At 41.6% G+C, this 21,045-nt stretch overlaps 1 protein-coding gene across 1 annotated transcript in view; it reads left to right on the top strand.

The window, feature by feature from the left end:
• The window catches only part of LOC124255304 (anaphase-promoting complex subunit 1-like), a 64,433-nt gene extending 49,800 nt beyond the window's left edge, over positions 1 to 14,633 (top strand). The window contains 5 exon segments of the mRNA XM_046689186.1: positions 3,771 to 3,833; positions 4,741 to 4,821; positions 4,956 to 5,241; positions 5,602 to 5,733; positions 6,611 to 14,633. Coding sequence (XP_046545142.1) covers positions 3,771 to 3,833; positions 4,741 to 4,821; positions 4,956 to 5,241; positions 5,602 to 5,733; positions 6,611 to 6,708 — 660 coding nt within the window. The 3' untranslated portion in view covers positions 6,709 to 14,633.
• The last annotated feature ends 6,412 nt before the right edge of the window (positions 14,634 to 21,045 follow it).

Genomic DNA, 21,045 nt, shown 5'->3' with positions numbered 1-21,045 from the left:
TAAGGCTTTGCGGTCGGGTTGTCTCATAATTGTGACTTTGTATTAAATATTTTTCGCTTACTTTCCCATGGTTTACGCCGCGTGTTGTTTTGCCATGGCGGGAAGTTTAAGCGTGCCATGCCATGTGATTGTCATATTGCGTTTTAACCAAGTATTTCTTCCCGTGAAATTGCATTCCGCGTAATTTTCAATGTTTTGTGCGTGTATATTTATGCTGCTGGCTCGGCTGTTAGCTACATGCTTGCGTGTTTGCTTTCAAAGCGTTTTCGGTTGTACTGTCTGCGGACAAAGTATACCCAGAGCAGACAGGCATGACAAGTGTCTTGTTTGTCTAGAGAAAGTCGGACATAATCCCGACACATGAAATATGAGCCCAGAAGAGGCGGGCTGCCGATTTCCTCTTTTATAGAAATCACGAGAGAGGGGAGGGAACTGACCCAGGTCCCCGTCTAAAGCCAAAAACCTAAGACAGGCAAAAGGCTAAGTCGCGCAGTCAGGAGCCTTCTACTGCTCCCAGCGGTTTTGCCATGTCTGTAATCACACAGCTTTTTCAGCAGCACATGGACTCCGTGAAGTCCCTTGTTCATGAGTCGGTTGGAGGTCTCCGGCAGGAGTTCCCTCCGCCCACTCTGAGCAGGGGGCGGAGAGTCGGGGTGGGATCGCCAAGCCGGCTCGATCCCTTGGCCCGGGGCGTCTGTAGATCCGTTGCCTCTGGCTTGGGTCCGGGCGCCTCGGCTACCCGGAAGGGAGGGGCTCGCTCCCAGTACCCTCTCAGTGTTGGCGCAGGGTCCGTTGAGGATTCCTGGGGTTCCGGTCCCTAGCGCCATGATAGCGGAGGAACCAGTTCTGCCTGGTATTCCTCCAGCGTCTTGGGACCCGGGGTTGAGAGTGTGTGTCAGGTGCTGAAGCGGGGAGCTACTTCAGCTCTTCCCTTCCCTCTGTGTCTGGTGCTAGGCCGCCCACGGGTCGGGGGTTCGGGTCCTCTTAGCGAGGAGACCAAGCCTCTGACTTCGGGCTCGGGCGCCCGAGTCCATGGAGCGTTAGGGAGGTCGAGGGAGCCGGAGGCTTTCCGCTTCTCGGCGGCTCTGCGGGGAGATGCGACAGCGCATTGCTGAGTTTATCCCCAGGCCGTGGTGCCTACCTGCAGTTGCAGACACAATTCTGGCCGGTAGGGATTCAACAAGCGTTCAGTATGAGGATAGGTGGTCCCGCTATGCGCTGGTGTTCAGATAGAGGGATTGTAGATCCCTTTTCTCGCGGATTTAGTCAGTATTGGAGTTTTTACAAGCTCGTTTGGAAGAAGGCCTGGCAGCTTCCGACCATTCGTGGCTACTCCACTGCTATTTCCACTTTTCACACCCCTGTCGATGGTGCTCTTCTGGGGCAGCACCCTCGTCAGGCAGCTTTTAAGCTGGCGCGGGATCGGGTTGATTTGCTGTCGAGGCGAACCAACCCACCTTAGGGATTTGTCAATTGTGCTCAATTGGCTGTCTGGTCCCTCGTCCTCATGTCTATCGGGCTATTTCCATTCAGTTATTAACATGAAAGGCTGTATTTCTGGTGGCGGTCTTATTGGATATAGGAGGGTAGAGGGCTCAGGGTTAAAGCGTTGTTTCATAAGCCAAAGGCCCCAGTCCCATCTCCTACATGGGTTGGCAACTCGTAACATCTATTAAGTTGATGTTAAAGGGTAGAAACTGGCAACTACCCATGTCGCCAGACCTTGTTGAGAGCGGCCGCTTCGACTGTGTTCCACACAGATCGCGGTCAGTATTCTCTCCGGGCTATCATGCTTTCATGTGACAGCTCCTATCGTCTTCCTACTCAGCGCCCTGCCGATCATCTGTGTAGGGTTGGCCAAGTCCAAAAGAAGATATGCTGTGCTGCAAAAGTCAGACCGCAGCTGACTGTATTCCACACAGATCATTGTCAGTATTCTCCTCCCCAAGAAGGTGATATTTCTGCTGGCGGTCTTTCCGGTAACAAAGTAGAACATGTCCACATTCGGGAGCTTGCTCCACCATCCTGTGACGAGCAAGCTCCCACACTGATCCTCCGAAGGGCCACTCCGTGGCAGCCGAGGCTCGAACTTACCTACTCTTACCTTCACACATCGGGATACTCTCCCTCATCACCGGAGTTGGATGTCGAGTAAAGACTCTCAAGGCCTATAAGCGCGAACACAAAGGGATCGATGCGGATACCCATCTGTTCTGCTCCTGCGATTATGACTGGGACTGGGGTGCCCGGCCACAGCCCTTGAAATCTCCTCAAACAGACCCTGTCCAACCCATCGGATGTCTCGACTCTCAATCGGCCTATATCAAGTCAACGGGGATCCCCGATTTGAACCTGGAATCGTGTTGCAAGGACCACCCGAAACCTGTCCAAAAGACTACCAATACCATCTTGATGACATCAAACTTAACCCACCGCAATTTCATCATCATGAATCTAGATCGGGAAGGCTGGGTTGGGGTGCTGCGGGCTGATTTCTCGCCCTGGCTTGACATACAGACCCTGTCTCGCTGGCTTGTATCGGTCATTATCACCATGCTGCCTATCATCGCTCAGGGCTCATCAACTGAGGGGTTGAATGCTCACTTTCGGTCAGGGCAGTAGCCACGTCAAAAGCTTTTGCATCGGCACTACCCATTGAAGAGATTTGCTCTGCCGCTATTTGGAGCCGGCCTAGCACTTTTATCAGGCACTATCAGCTCGATACACATTCACGATCGTCAAGCGCTTTGGCCGTTCTGTTCTCTCAAGTGGACGGTGTCCTGCCACCCTGACCGAGTGAGTCTTGGTTATCTGGTTTAGTTGGCGCTGCTTTCAATTGTGTTTTATTGATATGTCGCTGCTGGGTGTATAACCTCCTTTTCGATTCTCTCACGGAGATTATGGTTGGTAGTGAGTGTTTTTCCCCTCTACGGTGCTCTCTAAAAGACCAAAAGGTGGGTGGGGTTGTTTCACGTTAAGCACTCTGTGCGTTCTCTTATCTTAACCTGCACGAGGTCGACTCTCAGTACCTTTCCTCCCTGTCGGTTACCCTCCCATCATGCCTCTCGCGGGAAGCTCAAACCGGGACATGTGACAGGTGAGTGATTGTAGGCGTCTGTTACATTATTCTTAACGATCGCTATTTGTGTGTGTACTTTGACAGAATTCCCTCCTCCCTGGCCTCCGGTCTTTGGGAGGCTGTGTTTATGCATATATGTACCCCAAGGGCCGATCTCTATGAAAAGAATTAACCAAACCTGAAGAGGTTTTCAATTCTTTGAAGAGAGTCGATCCTTAGAGGCTCCCTCCATACTCCCGCAATTCTGTTCACTGATTTATTCAGCAGAAGGAATGATGATACGGGCCTAGTGCGGCCTAGGTGCTTACCTGGTTAGCTCGCATCGTAGCGTGGCGGGAGTAACTCCACGAGGTGGGGGCCAGTATAATAGATAAAAAGATTTTATTTATTGTACAATATTTTTTATTAAAACATTGATACAACTGTCACAGGACATTTTCAGCGCCAGAAAATGCATGCATATATGTACCCCAAGGACTGACTCTCTTCAAAGAATTGAAAACCTCTTCAGGTTTGGTTAAGTTTGTGACCAGACCTTGGATTCAACTTTGTCTTGATGTATAATCAATATCAAACGACATATGGTGAGATTCTCTATTTCTGTGGTAAAACTACATTACACAGAATTCAGTGGTGATATGACATTTTCATGTTAAGCATCTGTGTCCACATATTGTTTTTGTGTTTGCAGGGCTATCGAAGTATGCTTGCCAAATCTCTCACTTCTGATCATTCAAGTCACTGTTCAAGCAAGGTTTGTACACATTCACATTTAGGGATGAACTTTGCAGTATTAGATCTAATAGTATTGTGAATTTGTGTTTGATAAATGTCTTTACTGTCCTACAACATAGATTTCACTGCATATTTCAACATTATGACAGAGTCCAACAATTTGCCTTCCAGATAGAACATATGTTCCACTGGCTTATGCTGGTGACAGGTGACCAGATAGATTGGAGGGTCAGGCTTGGTGACAAGCTTTAATTGCATGTTATTGTTCCCCAACAATGTGGATTATTCATTTTATCAATCTCTGGATTGTCTGGTCCTGATTTGATTATTATCAGGAAGCCTTCATGTAGATGAAATATTGTTCAGAGTTCAGTGTTAAACAACAAACCAAACCTCTGATAATTGTCTGATAAAATATTAGAAATATTATCTATTTGGAATACCGTGATCAGCATGCATTTTGTGTCAAAACAAATAGCAAAGTAAATAAATAGCCAGGTTTTAACATTCTTCTTTGTTTATCAATGCATTGAATAGTTTAGTGCAGCATTGTTAACCATTTGCCTTTTAATGAATCAGTGCCGCACACCATGAATGAATCAATAGCTTGATTAGAAGTTATTGCCCTATTGACATATTAGTGAGGGCAGAGGGCCTTGTGGTTAAAGCGTTTGCTCGTCACGTCAAAGGCCCGGGTCCGATTCCCCACATGGGTACAATGTGTGAAGCCCATTTCTGGTATCCCCAGTCATATTATATTGCTGGAATATTGCTAAAAGCGGTGTAAAACTGAACTCACCCATGATACATGTACACATGTCAAAGCATGACTGATATATTGTGTTGATTGCTTGTTGAGAGCATGTTGTTTATTTTATCCGTTTATACTATGTTTTATCAGTAAGTTATATTTGTATTGTTACTAGCCAAACATCATCAAGTCTTTCACATCCGACCCAAGGATTATTGCATTGGCGGAGTTCTTCCTCAAGTCCAAAGAAGATATGGTGAGTTGTGTATGGCAGTAAGCGCAATAAATGTACACTCATCATTATCATTATTATTTAAGGCCCCTCCCCCAAGAAGGTGATATAACTGAAGCAATGTTAACCTCAACCTTTGTGTATGTCGGGTGTTCTAGGACATGTCCACAGTTCAGGAGCTGTCGACCATCGTGTACGAGTGTGTGACCCAGGAGAAGCCGGAAGCCACCTGCCTCCACTTCATCCTGGAGCAGCTGATCCGCCAGTGTCAGAAGGGGCTGCACACCACGGGCGTGTGGCAGCTGAAGCTGGTGCTGGCCTACTACACCAGCAGGTACCGCATCAACCACACTGCAGAGGACCAGCCACAACACCTCCTGGAGATGGAGTTCTTGCTGTGCCTGAAGAGACATCTTGAGGACACACTGGACAAGTGGCATATAGGTAATTGTTGAGATGCTCATGTTCTTGTTTCAGGTTTTACTAGCTAGACGGTTCAGCTTATCATAGCTCATTGAGGACATGTTAACATAGATAACCCTGTCTGGCCTTCATTGTGTATTTTTGACAATTTCACTGAAACTTTTCTAGGACAGTGATCTTTACATGAATGGGTCCCTGATATTGAGTCTGTAATTGTTTGTAGGACTACTTACAGAATTCATGACCAGATGTTTTACTTTTTGGCCACCGAGGCCATTTTGAGGATATCAATTTTTTCCACGCTGCATTTATCATTGTGAATTTAGATATACGATTTATGTAGTGCTTCATGTTATACTATTCTGTATGTGTTTCCTGCAGACAATGTGGAGTTGTTCCTGCGTTACCTGAAAGGGGAAGAGATGAAGGGGCAGGAGATCACCTGTCTGTCGGGATTTCTGGCCTGGTTTGACATACCCCACCCAGAAGACATTGCTCCAGTATTAGCTAAAGGTTCGTGTGCCTGTTGCTTTAACTGTGGCCGTGACTAGATTCTGTTTTTTTTAACGAGTGGAGTTTTAGCTGTAACTGTGACTGACCATGGTTGTTTTAACTGTACATGTTGTATCAGAAGGGACGACTGTGAGCATGGCTGTTGTTTTACTGTACATGTTGTATCAGAAGGGACGACTGTGAGCATGGATGTTGTTTTTACTGTACATGTTGTATCAGAAGGGACGACTGTGAGCATGGCTGTTGTTTTACTGTACATGTTGTATCAGAAGGGACGACTGTGAGCATGAATGTTGTAGATGAACCTGCGGCTTTGACTAACTGTAGCTGTAGGTGTTACTGGACGTGTTGTTGCTGTTGTAATTGTGTTTTCATGTATGGCTGTGGCTTTGACTCTGACAGTGGCTGTTTTAAGTGTAGGGGCAGTGGGGTAGCCTAGTGGTTAAAGCGTTCGCTCGTCACGCTAAAGACCCGGGCTCGATTCTCCACATGGGTACAATGTGTGAAACCCATTTCTGGGTATTGCTTAAAATGGTGTAAAACCCAACCCACTTACTCACTCACTGTTTTAAGTGTAGATATACGTGTGGGTTTTGCTGAACTGTTGGCTGTGTTTTTTTCTGCAATCATGTTACCATGGTTGTTATGTTAAATCTAGACGTGACTGTGACCATGATTGTATTTGTATCTATATCTAAACTGGTGACTTCAATCATGGTTTTTAGCTACAGTTGTATCTGGGATTTTAACTGTGACAGTGACCCTGTTCCTGGCTGTAGCCTTCTCTTTGAATGCTGTTGGCATGGCTAGACATCTTTCCTGTGCTGTTATCTAGTCATTGATATGTATTATATTTGATATTTTGTTTATGTTGCAGGAGTTTCCAGCCTCCCAGTGCTCTGTAAGCAGCTGCCTGGACTCAGTGTTGTGACAATCATGAGGCTTGTAGCCTCCAGAAACGCAGCCTCAACGTGACAGCCACTCCTGCTGTAGTCATTCCATAACAGTGCTTGAGGCCGCTCTCTTCAGTCAGTCTGGAGAACAGCTAGTTCACAGCACAACAGATGCATAGGAACGCTCTCCCTCAGTCGACTGAACATGGACACAGTGTCTAGACTATGCATCGTCATCTCACATACAAATTGAGACATGTTGAGAATGAACCCTGTCCATACAGTAGTGTCCAGATTTTCATAATCATCTCAGAACAATACTCATTTTGAGGGCCCTGTTCTTCAGTCAGGCAGCCTGTACTGTAGAGTTATGTCCCCTGATTATTCCATTCACTGTTTTCCACACCGTGCAGGCATTCCGTCGCCATATTAACACAATGCTGTATACTTTAAGGGTCAGTCTCTTTCAGCATGATCAACTTAGTGTCATCCAATCATCTAAGTCATAGCTAATTGACCAGCTGCCACAATATCATGTTCCTTCTGGATCAGCCACAGTTAACTGATGATGATTTACTTTTCACAGTTTAACAAGTCCACTGTATTTTCTGTGTCCGTGCCATGATGTCACACATCAGAGAATAATATCATGTAACACACAGCCACACTGTAGATATTCATTCTTGTTCCTAATAGTTATAAAGCCAAACCTGCTGAATATGGTTACCAGTAGTACTGCATTATTGACTGGACCACTGAAGAGTGAAATTTGTTTGTGAATGTCTTTCTTCATCTGTGAAACTGCTGTTCATCATCATAATAGGCATGCTGAGCTAAGGGAGATGACAGTCTTCTCAATATTGTGTTGCTATGGAAACATATTGAGATCTACATTGAGCTTAGGGAGAAGATGGTCTTCCAAATATTGTGTTGCCATGGAAACGTATTGAGATCTACGTTGAGCTTAGGGAGAAGACGGTCTTATCAATATTGTGTTGCCATGGAAACATGTATTGAGGTCTACGTTGAACTTAGGGAGAAGAGGATCTTCCAGATATTGTGTAACCATGGATAAGAAATAGGTTTTGAGGTCTACGCTGTCGTTGTTTGTCTCTGCCTCTTTGCAAGCCTGTCAGTATCAGAGTATTAACAAATGATGTTCGTAATCAGCAGACAATACCTGAACAAGAACTGATGATGGATGCATGATAATTGAAAGCAGGCATGCCTATCACAGAATGCCTACATGTACTGTACCAGGTCTAATTTCAATGGAAATTTACTCTAGAAATGCAACAAAGAATGTGAAACTGTTTCCATTGGCCAGAGAAGCATTATGAATCTTTAATTTCAGTTTATCCTTCATACTGAGACATTAGGTAGGCTTCATGTGCAATAGAAGCTGAATGTCAACATCTGTTCTGTGTTATTAGTATGACTGTCTCACCACAACCCGTTCCTACACCTACACTTTCAGCCCACTTTGATCTTTCACTCCAATTCCAAATGCTAACCATGACACCAACATTCTACTCTCATGCCTACACCTCGTTCATGCCCACACAACTTGTCCATGCCCACTACTGCACCCACATTCAATTTCATGTCCTGCCCCTCATGTATGCTTATATCCCTCACCCACATCTGAACCCTTGGCGACTGTGATGCCAACACCCTACTTTCACGCCCTGCTGCATTTTCATGCCCACACCCATGCAGACTTTGATGGCCGCTCCCTACTTATCATGCCCTGCCCCTCCTGCCTTGCCAACATCTTAACACCCATTCAGACCTTTTTCGCACACCCAACTTTTCTTCCCCACACCCATTCAGACCTTCATCGCCACACCCAACTTTTCATGCCCTCACCCATTCAGACCTTCATCGCCACACCCTATTCTCATTCCACATGACACTGATTGCTTACAGATGTTGTCATGCAAATATTAATTGATATGACCTTAAAACTGACTCATTTTCAGCACATATCCCCCCTTAATATTGAAAGCCTTAGCTGCATTAATATGAATTGTGTCAGTATCCTTATCAAAGGTTGGGCAGTACTAATATATAGAGATTATTACACGAGCAAGTGTGTCATACGATTTATACGAAACGAGTTTGAAAAGCGAGCGAGGGCAATGCATAATTTTGCAGGAGTTTCGTATAAGTGGTATGGCACACTTGAGAGTATAATAATTTCTTTATTAACCATTTTATTCATGTACATCTGTGCAGTAAAACACGGTAAGCAAGTGTGACGGTCCTCTTCAATGACGTCACGTTCAATTGTTTAATGATGTCACAGACGAAATACAGAAACAATGGTTGCTTGGGAAAAGTGATATGTGCACTAGTTCACATATTGAAAATATGACATGACAGATGTTCCACTATATGGATAATAAACAGTTTGTATACTGTGTGTGCTGTGCACATTGGGTCTTACAACAATTTCTATATGTTCCCCAGGTGTAGTATCTATGTAAGGAGCTGTGTTGGTGACTGCCGCCAGACACACTTCAGTACTGTTTAGTAGTACATCAGCACTCCACAGAACACTAGGTCAGACTGCCTCTTCATGACCATGTCACATCAAGGGAATTATCCAGCTAATTGTGTTTCTCTCATCCATGTGTGGCCAGATGTTCAAGCAGTGTCCCTGCCAGACAGTCTGGCTTGCTGGCAGACCAATGCCATAATTCCCTTTGAGGCTGTGTTTCTTTCCACAGTCTTGTGTCCCCAAGGTATGCAGACCCCAGTTAAATTAGAATCTGAAGATAAATCTTTTTTCATCATTGCCATTGTTTTTAATCAGCAATGTCGAAAACGACACGACTAGAATAATTTTTCTTGAACAACAGTTACTTGATTACGTTTCTGCCAATGTGGAGATGTGAAAGTGGCACATGCAATGAGGGAAAAAAATCCACATCCAATCCTATTTCCATAAAAAGATCCTTAAACAAAACAATGTTACAATTTGGCCTTCCTTATTAGACTCCGCGTCAGTCATCATCAGTGATGGAGTCTGCCGTGAATGCATCAATGATGCGCAGGCAGCCACGGCTACAGCAGAGAGCCTCACTCGTGCTGCCAAGTTCACATTTGAACTGTCATGAAGATCAAATTAGGGGGTGGAAGGATATTTTAGATTTTGTTCTTAATGCTGGACATCGACTGTGAAAAATTAGTTTTAATGTCTTACATTCTTTCAACAACTGAACCTTATAATTTATGATCATTCACATGGAGATTAAATACGCTTCTGTTGCTCTTACTTGCAGAACTTACCTTGGAATAGAGTAGGCGAAATCATTTGTCATTTGAGAACTTAATGCTTCGAACTTATTGACGAAATCACTGCAGTATGTCTTTGTTGTGTAAAGGGCAAATTTAAGTTTTTGTACTTTTGCAATTTATAGAATGGTTACTTGAAACCTATCAGCCATACCACTGGTATTTTGTTTCTGTTTTATCTTCTGCATATTAAATGAGGTTAATAGGCCTGTTAGATAGATACTGTTTCTTGTGTTGAATCTTTATTCGGCTTCTGCGACTGATAGAAATATCTCATTTCTGTTTTACGATCATTTCGGTGCAATGATAGAATCAGGGATTACACACTGCTCAACTTTTGATGGGGATTGGGAGTATCTAGGTAGGGGTCTGTGACTGATTGCTTAGATATGTTGTCAAGCAAATAATATCGAAATTAACCATGAATCTGAAGCAGGCGGCATCATTTTGGGTTGATTAAACGTAGATGAATGAATGAACTGATGGAGTAGTGTTAACATCACATCACAACATCACAGTAGGAAATATCTCAGTAGTCCTATCAAATTTTGAGTAGTATGTTACTGTAAGCCAGTACTGTTGAACCAGTTTGTTTTACTCAGGAGCGACACAACAATCCTTTGCTATATGTATTTGTTTCAATATTAGTATCATGATAATGATTATTAATTAGTTTAGTTTTGTATTGATTTGACAATATTTTGCCAATTTGTACAATGAGTACAATGAGTAAAAGGCATCGATCATGGAAAGTTGTTTAGTACTGTAAATTGTTTGCTTATGTGAGAAATATTTTATCAATATTTATCACTAGATGAAAACCGTATTCCCTCTTCCAACCCAGCTCACCTGGCGTGTCAAATGAGAGAAACTGGCTATAGAGCCACCCTCGGTAACATCCCAGCAATATCCCACTAGTTCTCTGGTAGTAGGGGGAAGGAGAGTCTGCCTATAGTGCGGAAGGTTGGTGGTCCCCCACAGTTCAAATGACGTGCACTGCCAGGCGTGCAGCATAAACAGGATATCTGAATAAATGTGTTTCATATCTGGCATCTAGGAGTAGACGAGCTTGAATGGAAATCATTCGTAACCAAAAGAAGATTGTTTTAATTGACACTTTCACTTTCTTTGACATGTTCAGATTCCATCGGTTCTCCGGTGTAAACATTTGAAAAGATACAAGTGCATATTATGGCTTGCAAGAAAGTTCTTAACGTTGGTTTGCAAACACCAAATGCTGCTGTAATTATGAAAAGCAGGTAAATCTGAGAAAAGCAAAATTTATGGATGTCAACTTATTTATTGTGAATAACTCGACGTTTCGGAGTGTATGCTTGCTCCTTAGTGATCTTGCTTTTCTTATGCATTCCACTTCTAAATGCCCTTCAAAGACAGGTAAATCTGTCCAGTGTACCCATTTCCTCACATACCGCATTCATGTACCTTTCTACTTGTGTGAAAATTTACCAAATACCATTGATGAAATATCCTTGAACAAGTTAAGAAATACACGAAATGTATAACAGCATTCAGTTAATCACACTTAGTCATTTTGTGTTTGCTGTAAAATTATGGAATGATTTGCCTCATAGATCTTGTAGACCTCATCTTTCAATAAGCACATTTAATACCAAAACCTAAAGACACACATTGCTCCTCTTAATTTATGTACTCGTCAAATGGAAATAAACTACGCACAATATTTTCATATATGTAGTTGTGCCTGGTTGGTATTCCAACACTCAGCCTTCCAGTCAGGTTGTCCTTTAACTTCTTTTGAGAGTACTAAACCCAATAATCAATTGTCATTTTCAAAATTGTAACTATCTTGCAGTTAACATTACATTAGAGAAAATCCGACGTGGTATGTTAAGCCCATTTTTGGCTCACCAGGCAGGCATGTTTTAAGAAATGAGGGATACTCATAATGTGTTCTTACATAGAAGAATTAGGCTTTGTCTATTTCAACGGTTGCATGTGAGGGACTTTAATACAACAATATATGCATATTTAAGTGTTATCAGGGACATTTTCAGGAAGTATTTTTCTGATATTTGAACTTGATTCAAGCTGATTTCTTACAAGATATAGCTATAAACATTATTCAACCAAAGATATTTCCAATAGATGAGAAAATAATCGTATTTCACTCATTTTAGCCATTATGTACTTGATTATGTCAAAATTCCAAGATTTGCATTGAAGTAATCTCCCCAGCTGATGGACCATATCCAGTAATTTTTATACCAACATTTTCTGAGTTTTCCCTGAAATGTTAGACATTTCTAGTGGGCACAATAAAGCCATTAGCATACCTCATTCTTCCACTGAAGCTGCATCTGGACTGTTTTTCTACATCATACAAACTGTACTTATGAACTATGATCCATACCGTACTTATGAAACATAACGATTTGAAAAATCTTAATCTTTTTTAATTTTGTAATTGCTGAACTGATGAAAGTGAAAGTTGGGCCCATGAGGTACTGCAATGCTGAAACCTATATCTTGAACAAATGAATGTGATCCATTTGTTAATTGTTTATTTTAAAATAATTGAAAATAGTGAAACCTATTGACAAAAGATGTACTTTTTGTAATATAAACCAAGAGGGTTTGAACGTTATAACATTTTGTAAATGTTAATTACTTCAAGTAGTGCTGATTGTATCCAAGGCATCACAGTCAGTGTTCAACTATATCTCTTGTAGATGCAATTACATTAGAACCAAATCTTTTTCTCTGATTCGATAGAGACAGAGGTATAATGGATGTAAAAGATCTGATTTTATTGAGATTGCTTGTAGATAGTGATCATGATGGCAAAAGTTTTTGTCCTAATTCTCAGAAACTGCAGCCTCAAATTCCATTGCAGTCTACATTGATGTGCAAGCACCTGGGAGTTGAGATGTTACAAAAAATTATTCAGGGAAGACATTAGATTGCTTGTTGTGTTCAAACTTATCTCTCTTCAGACATTTTGACAAACATGCAACCTTGTGTTGTTTGTATGAACTGGTCTCCAATGCTGGTTGTTAGAGGTGACCATGTTGCTAGATGGTCAGGCTGAGTAACTTGGGTTATTGTATACTGATAGGGTGTATAATTGCTTGCAATGTTGATCACTAGATTATCTGGTCCAGATTTGATTATATACTGATTGCTCTCATATCGCTGAAATATTGCAGAGTGCTGCATTCTACAACAAACTCGTATAAAAAGTAAAGTGCGTAACAGGTTTATCAACTATTTATCTCAAAATATGTGTTGAATAATTGTTTGTTTTAACCATGTCTTTCCCACTAGCATGGGGACACATTCTATGACACACCTCCATATATTGTGATTGTTAATTGCCATAATGAGGAGGTATTGTGGTGTATATCATGCTTTTGTGAAAGGGTTTATCCAGAAGCGTGGAATAAATGTAAATGGATAAACTAGTTCACTTTTCATTATATACTACTCAACTTTTCACAGGAATATCTTGTATGACCAGACTAGATACTGAATGTGACTTATTGTTACAATAAGTTGTCATACCAGTAGTATTTAATATTGCCACTTTAGCGACCCATTTATAGCATCATTACAAGTTGGAAAGCAGGTTCACTTTCCCTTAACTGCTGTCCTCAGATTTGTAATTGTACAGAATATTACAGTATCCTTATGAAATGTTGAGTAGTATATAATAAAATCACTAATGGCACAAAATCATCAACACTGCTCTCAGTTTTCACCTGCATTTGTTGGTATCAGCATTATTGTAATGGAATGTAAAGTTGAGGTGCTTGTAATTGAATTATTCCTATTTGACACTGTATGAATTATTGAAATCACAAATTGAAGCTTTAGTTATCTTTGGTTATGCGTGAATTTGCCTCGGAATCATGTTAGGATGTATGTCAAAATTGATTTATTCATGTCAGTTGGCACTTGACATGTATTGTCATCAATAATATGATTTAATAATACATGTCATTAATTTGAATTTTTCATGTCCATAAATGAATTTTTTGACATCGTACGAACATTTTGTGCCAGTGATTTCAGCTTCAGTAAATTTACTGCACTTTACCCCAAGGTTAGGGACTGAACATTTCATATTCAATAGATTGGGAGGGTCAGAGTTGGGGGAGATACTTTTTTCTGATTAAAAACACACATCCACATTCACAAACATTCACCCACACACATCCGTACCAACTGCGGACACCCAAACAAAAGCACTCTCTCACGCAATCAAAACACGCACGCACGCACGCACACACACACACACACACACACACAAATAAATAAATAAATAAATTCAGGTGACCTTCAGAGCTGTATTTTTCTCTGGTTTGCAAAATGATATACACCAAGGTGTTCGCAACTGTCTATACCTGTGGTTGGCAGGTGGTCTTCATATGATGGGAATACACAACCGAAAATGTTCATTTGTTGTCTAGGTTTGAAACCATTTAAACCAACTTTTATAGTGATACTGACACAAAACACTGATTACTCTCATCCTACCACTCATTTGCATTACTGTCTGTTTAGTCTGTGTGTTATAAATGGAACATATATACATGAAACCAGTTCTGGGAATTCACCCACTGCCAAATGTCATCGAACCAATGTTTTGTACATACATGTACCCGTTATACATTGTTGAATTGTTTGCAGAAAATGATAAACCAAATATAAATATGATTACATTGACCCGTTTGCTTTGCTTATCTGTTTTAAATATGTCAAGATACATGCGTAATGCTGTGTTATCAATAGCAGGGGCGGTGGTGTAAATGGTTAAGACGTTTGCTCACAAGTGCTATATACGAAGCCAATGATTTTAGAAAGCAGGATACCACATGCACTCTTCTATTTCATTTGTGGTCAAGGTTGGCTGCTTGTTCAACTGAACTTCCCATGGAGGTGACCTCAGATCCTAGTCCGGAAAGGGGCGGATGTGAAGCCATGTGGTTAAAGCGTTTGCTCGTTATGTCAAAGATCCGATTCCCCACATGGGTACAGTGTATGGAGCCCATTGGCGAAATTGCTAGAATATTGCTAATAGCGGCATAAAAACACAACCCATCAGAGTGGTGTCATATAGGATTGAACCATCTGGTTTGACTGCAATGGCATGTGAGACTTTTTAAAGGTAGACGTACTTGCTTTTTTCGGCAATTTGTGTGAATGGCGGTGCTACCGGTAACATGCTTACCCGGTGTCATCCCTGATCCTCACCTATCCTTTCATAACATTTAGCTATATACTGATTTCAAATGGAGCTATGTCCCACCCTTTATCCAGTGTAACCTATCAATTAGTCGCTTAGTCATTCTTTAAAACAAGTTAGATATATACACAAACAAAGGATCAGCTTGGAATATCCAACAGTTCCTTCCGATACCCAGTTCACTGTCTCTTACTTGAACTATTAATGAAGCAGATGCTTAATGGGCCTTTAGAACCGTCAGTTTAAGAGCACAACGTCTCTGTTGCCCTGGGTCTTGACTGGTTTTCTCACTGACTTATGATTACTTATTTTGAAACATGTGGCATGTGTATACAGTAGATACCAAATAGTGTCTGTCGTATGCATTGTGATTGGTCCTAAGTTCAAGGATTATGAGGGCAATGATTGACTTGAGATTTCGTGACATTTACCTAAACTGGCACGAGGGATCTCTCTCAAAGTAGCAGTTATCAGAAGTAGGTTAGTAAGCAAGTGACTAAATGAATCATTTAGACCATTAAAGCATGTGTGTACATGTAGAACAACTGAATTAAACGTTTTATTTGAGATGGCAAGCATTTGTTAAAACGTCAATGCTTTGAATGCTTTCACATTAAAGCCATTGTAATTATGCTCTCTGTAAATCAATAGCTTTACTTTAATGTGCCACTTAGATTAGATTTAAACAAAAAAATCCATATCTGACATATCTGTCAAAACGATGTGATAATGTTTGTTACCGAACGTAACTGACTGAAGTGTCTGGTGTATAAATCATTGTTAAAAGAATGTTAGTGTGTGCTGCTATCTGATTGGTTAGAAAACGAGCTATGATGCGCTTCGAGTTCCGCATTCGAATTCGCAGAACATGAATATTTATCAATAGATGAAAACCGTATTCCCTCTTCCAACCCAGCTCACCTGGCGTGTCAAATGAGAGAAACTGGCTATAGAGCCACTGTCGGTAACATCCCAGCAATATCCCACTAGTGCTCTGGTAGTAGGGGAAGGAGAGTCTGCCTACAGCGCGAAAGGTCGGTGGTTCCATCCCCCACAGTTCAAATGACGTGTACTGCCAGGCATACAGCATAAACAGGATATCTGAATAAATGTGTTTCATATCTGGCATCTAGGAGTAGACGAGCTTGAATGGAAATCATGCGTAACCAAAAGAAGATTGTTTTAATTGACACTTTCACTTTCTTTGACATGTTCAGATTCCATCGGTTCTCTTATATGGTGCGGGGATATGGGCGTGTAAACAGATTTGAAAAGATACACGTGCATGTTACTGCTTGCAAGAAAGTTCTTAACGTTTGTTTGCAAACACCAAATGCTGCTGTAATTATGAAAAGCAAGATTTATGGATGTCAACTTATTTATTGTGAATAACAGGACGTATCGGAGTGTATGCTTGCTCCTTAGTGATCTTGCTTTTCTTATGCATTCCACTTCTAAATGCCCTTCAAAGACAGGTAAATCTGTCCAGTGTACCCATTTCCTCACATACCGCATTCATGTACCTTTCTACTTGTGTGAAAATTTACTAAATACCGTTGATGAAATATCTGTGAACAAGTTAAGAAATACACGAAATGTATAACAGCATCACACTTGGTCATTTTGCGTTTGCTGTAAAATTATGAAATGATTTGCCTCATATCTTGTAGACCCCATCTTTCAATAAGCACATTTAATACCAAAACCTAAAGACACACATTGCTCCTCTTATTCTTCCAGCAGTTTAAGGAAGTGTAATGTATTGCTTTCACATTAACGCTACCCTTCTCTCGATTAAATCTCGAATTGATCGAACAGAGAGTGTGTTCCGTAGGCGAACCTTTATCTCTTCTTAGTAAAAATGTCCCTTTCATCACCTGGCGAGAACTATAATGTTGAAAGCATTTTAAGAAAGACAAGCTAATCCCTGTTATCCGAATAATTAATTGTTAAAGGTAACTTCCGACTAAGGAAACTGGACAGTTCTTTTACTCTGTCCAGTGTAACAGCTGCCTCAACATATATAAGCAAAATGTAAAATGTTTCTCGTTGCTTCTCTCTGTATTTACATGCTTTTTCGTATATATTTCATTTGTGATACTATATAATGCTAGTTCTATAATATTCTGGAAGAGGCCTGCTTAAGTTGTGAAAAGCCTCTTAGAATTCACATGCAATCCGAAATGGAAATTAAGTTACTCTAAGCTATTTTTGCGATAAAATGGAACTTCTTACGTGAAATGGAATCAGGAACAACTTAATTATCTCCCTTTGATCAGGAATACGTTTGAACGTTTATGGAAACCGCTGCTTTTTAACGTCTCACTTCACTCATTTGAGACAGACGTATTAAAACATGACCGATTCTGAAAAGGCAAAGTTGAATCTCGACACGGATCCATCACGCAGCAGGCCCAAATCACACATTCAATTACACGAGCAACTAGCAAAATATATTTATCCAGCAGAGAGGAAAACAGACAACAGGAGATCTCTTTATGACTCGCGTCTGGTGTTGTGTTGCCTGGCCACACATTATATTGACATGACCGGTGGAGGATGTTCAATGTGATCGGTTCCAGAAATACAACCACAAGCACGGTTTTTTGGTTCTTGAATTGACGTTCCGTTGTGACGTCAATCAACGCTGTATTTACATGTATAGATCCATAGCCTGATTGATAGAACCTGTCTGAGAAAACACTGGTAGAAAATTGCATCATTTACACCCGAGGAAGTGGAACTGTTTCAGACAATGGAATAAGACCACCCCTTGTCTACCAACAGGGAATATGGATTAGTGTGGAGTCACACCAACGTATTAATTATCGTGTTCAAATATCGATACAGTAATTACGGCTATCGATTTTATGTATGATGTGATTAATAAATTTGCTGATTTCTGTTTGTCGAGGCGACACATCTATTTGTTCGTGTAAAGTCTGGTGATGCCCACGAACAGCGTCTCTCTCAGGAAATACATTTCTCCATAAACTAAAATTCCGTAATGACCTCCGCGTGGAGAGTGACGTTGTTGTGTTTTACGGTAGCGTTTCAAATATGCTGGGATTCTATACGGCTTTCAGAAATCGTAAATCCAAAAACACTTCACAAACGTGAATGGAAATCGACCCAGTAAGTCAACGTAGTAAAAATTGCGCAACGAAAAAAATACGCCATGTTCTATCGACCCACATTTCAATTTTATGCTCGCTAACCCGAGACCTCGAGCTCGTATGTTAGTGAATGTATCTGTATGTTATGAGGCCATGCCGATAGGTCACTGGGTTCTCAGCAATTATTACTGCATAGCATTTATTTTCTTTCAATATCCCGATCTGCATGTGCAAATGGCATGTTTATATGCCTACAGACACTTGCCATTTCCATGGCCCAACATTCTCAGAAACTTTGATTGACATTCAGTAAATCCGTTTCCGTTTATCAACTTTTCTTTCGGCGATATCGTTAAAGTTGACGACTTGTTGGCAAAATGTGAGTCCTAGTAAATTGGATTGAAGCCGTTAATACTTTTTGTCTCCTCGGAACCCAACTGTCGAAGGGCAGTGTGTCACTGCTCCGTCGCACAAAGCGATCATAGCACTAGGTCGATCGTATCTCCCAAGCTTTAACGTTATTGCGCTACGAAAATAAAATGCACCCCCACACAGTTTAACATAGACTTGCGACTGTCGTAGCGCTATGATCGCTTTGATGAACGGGCCCCGAAACCTAGACTAAAATATATTCGAACAAGGGTGCCTAGTCCTTCATAAAGGGCGCGTTTTTATAATATGCGTTCACAAGCCTTACACAAGACTCAAACACGGAACTTATACCGGGTACAATGTGAGATTCGAACTCACGGTATTAGGACGCAAGTCGGTAAGGGCTGTTTGTGGAGCCTTAAATCTCTACGCCGCACTGTCACACAACTACTGTTGCCACACACAGGTTATTTTATCAAGTTCGTTTTCTGCTCTTTGACTCAAGACCCGTGAAGGTCCGGGGTAGAATAGGTCTTCAGCAACCCATGTGCTTGCCATAAAAGGCGACTATGCTTGTCGTAAGAGGCGACTAGCGGGATCGGGTGGTCAGTTTCGCTGACTTGGTTGACACATGTCATCGGTTCCCAATTGCGCAGATCGATGCTCATGCTGTTGGTCACTGGATTGTCTGGTCCAGACTCGATTATTTACAGACCGCCGCCATATAGCTGGGATATTGCTGAGTGCGGCGTAAAACTAAACTCACTCACTCACTCTTTGACTCAATTTAAATAACGCCCGCCGCGATATATTTGAAAAATCCCTGACATATAATACAATTCTAAATTATCGGAGGAGTGAACAAAGTATTCAGACAAGCTGATCTTATCGCTGTATCTCTAACGCGTACTAAAGCGACACAATATATCCTAGCTGGTGGGTTTCACCTAGTGATACGTCTGAGACCTGCGTCATTTCAGGCTACCCTCCCACATCAAGCTAACACACCATGATGTACGTGGGCTACTGTTACAGGCGGCGGGTAACCCAAGTCACTCACCGAAGGCCTCGCCACGGTAGACTAACGCTTAGTCTCTTAATATATATAATGTTGACAGTAACAAACAAACCCGTTTAAATTGAAAAGGAGTCCAGGGAGCCTGAACCTGAGGAAATATAGACTTGCTTCATTTAGGGCTTTAGCACTGCAGATAGAGGGCTGGGCAGTAGGGAAAATAGGCTAATGTGGTTCAGGGACTGTGAGACAGACAAACACCACGCATGCAACCAGCTAAAGAATAAGTGGGATCATTGTTGGTTTTATTCGCACAATTTGTAATGTCCGCAGCGAGATGGTAAAGAAATAATGCAGATCGTTCAGGAAATCTGAAATCTGATTGGCACAAGAACAACCCATGCTTCATTTCGATTGGGCGGTCAAGTTCGCTCGGAGTTGACCTGACATGAGTCTAAGACCTTCATGCAGTGAGTTATCGCATGTCTAGTTCCAAAGAAACTGAATTACGTCGTCTGTCTTGATCTCAAATATAATGATGCGAATGCATCTATCAGTAAATGACACGCACTAATCATTTAGAGGCGACGTATAATGACAGTTACTGGATTGTCTGGCCCAAACTCGATTATTTACCAGCTGTCATGCAGCTCGAACACTGTTGACTGCGGCATTAAGGAACACCGGCAGCAACAGCAGCAATAGATAAATACAGAGTCTTATGCAATATATAGAGAAATACTGACTGTTCTTCATCGGGATATAAGGGTGCAGTGAAACACCCTTGTGTCGATGTCTGATGTGTCGAACACACAGTTGTCGCGAAGTATAAACCTGGTTGTACCTATTTAACGATCATTTTGCAGTTGTGTCGATCCGGGTATAACTCGAAGTATTTTGTATGTGCTCTCATCTTCGACACATCGGTATTTGACTCTACTGTCGCGGGTATTATGTAGGCGAGTTGAAGCCTAGCTCTGTTGTTCTCACAGCTGACCTCAAACTGATTAATGACCCCGTGTATGTAGAACACATGCGCCCCACCCCGAAAAAATAAATAATATTAATAAAAAAACCCAACGAAAAACACTTATTCGTTCATAATACTACTACATTGTAATGCCCATAACAATAGTTATACAAATTATTCGACTCTTCCTTAACATGTTGTGAGTAGTATATATTGAGTACTGGTCATGATACACGTGTCATCTGGCTCCTTCGGTATCAAAGCTTCCGATGACGTGGGCCGTTGTTCATGCTGTCAACCACTGGGTTTCCTGACCAAGCCACCACAATGTACAGACTGCTATGACATTGAAGGCTCCCCTACTGACTCCACTAAGCCATGATTCCTACACGCAAACAAGGGTACCTTGACCTCAGATA

The sequence above is a fragment of the Haliotis rubra genome, unplaced genomic scaffold (assembly GCF_003918875.1).
Source record: "Haliotis rubra isolate DU_JTF1 unplaced genomic scaffold, ASM391887v1 Scf6, whole genome shotgun sequence".
Classification (NCBI taxonomy): domain Eukaryota; kingdom Metazoa; phylum Mollusca; class Gastropoda; order Lepetellida; family Haliotidae; genus Haliotis; species Haliotis rubra.
This window is presented reverse-complemented; position numbering and strand designations above follow the sequence as displayed.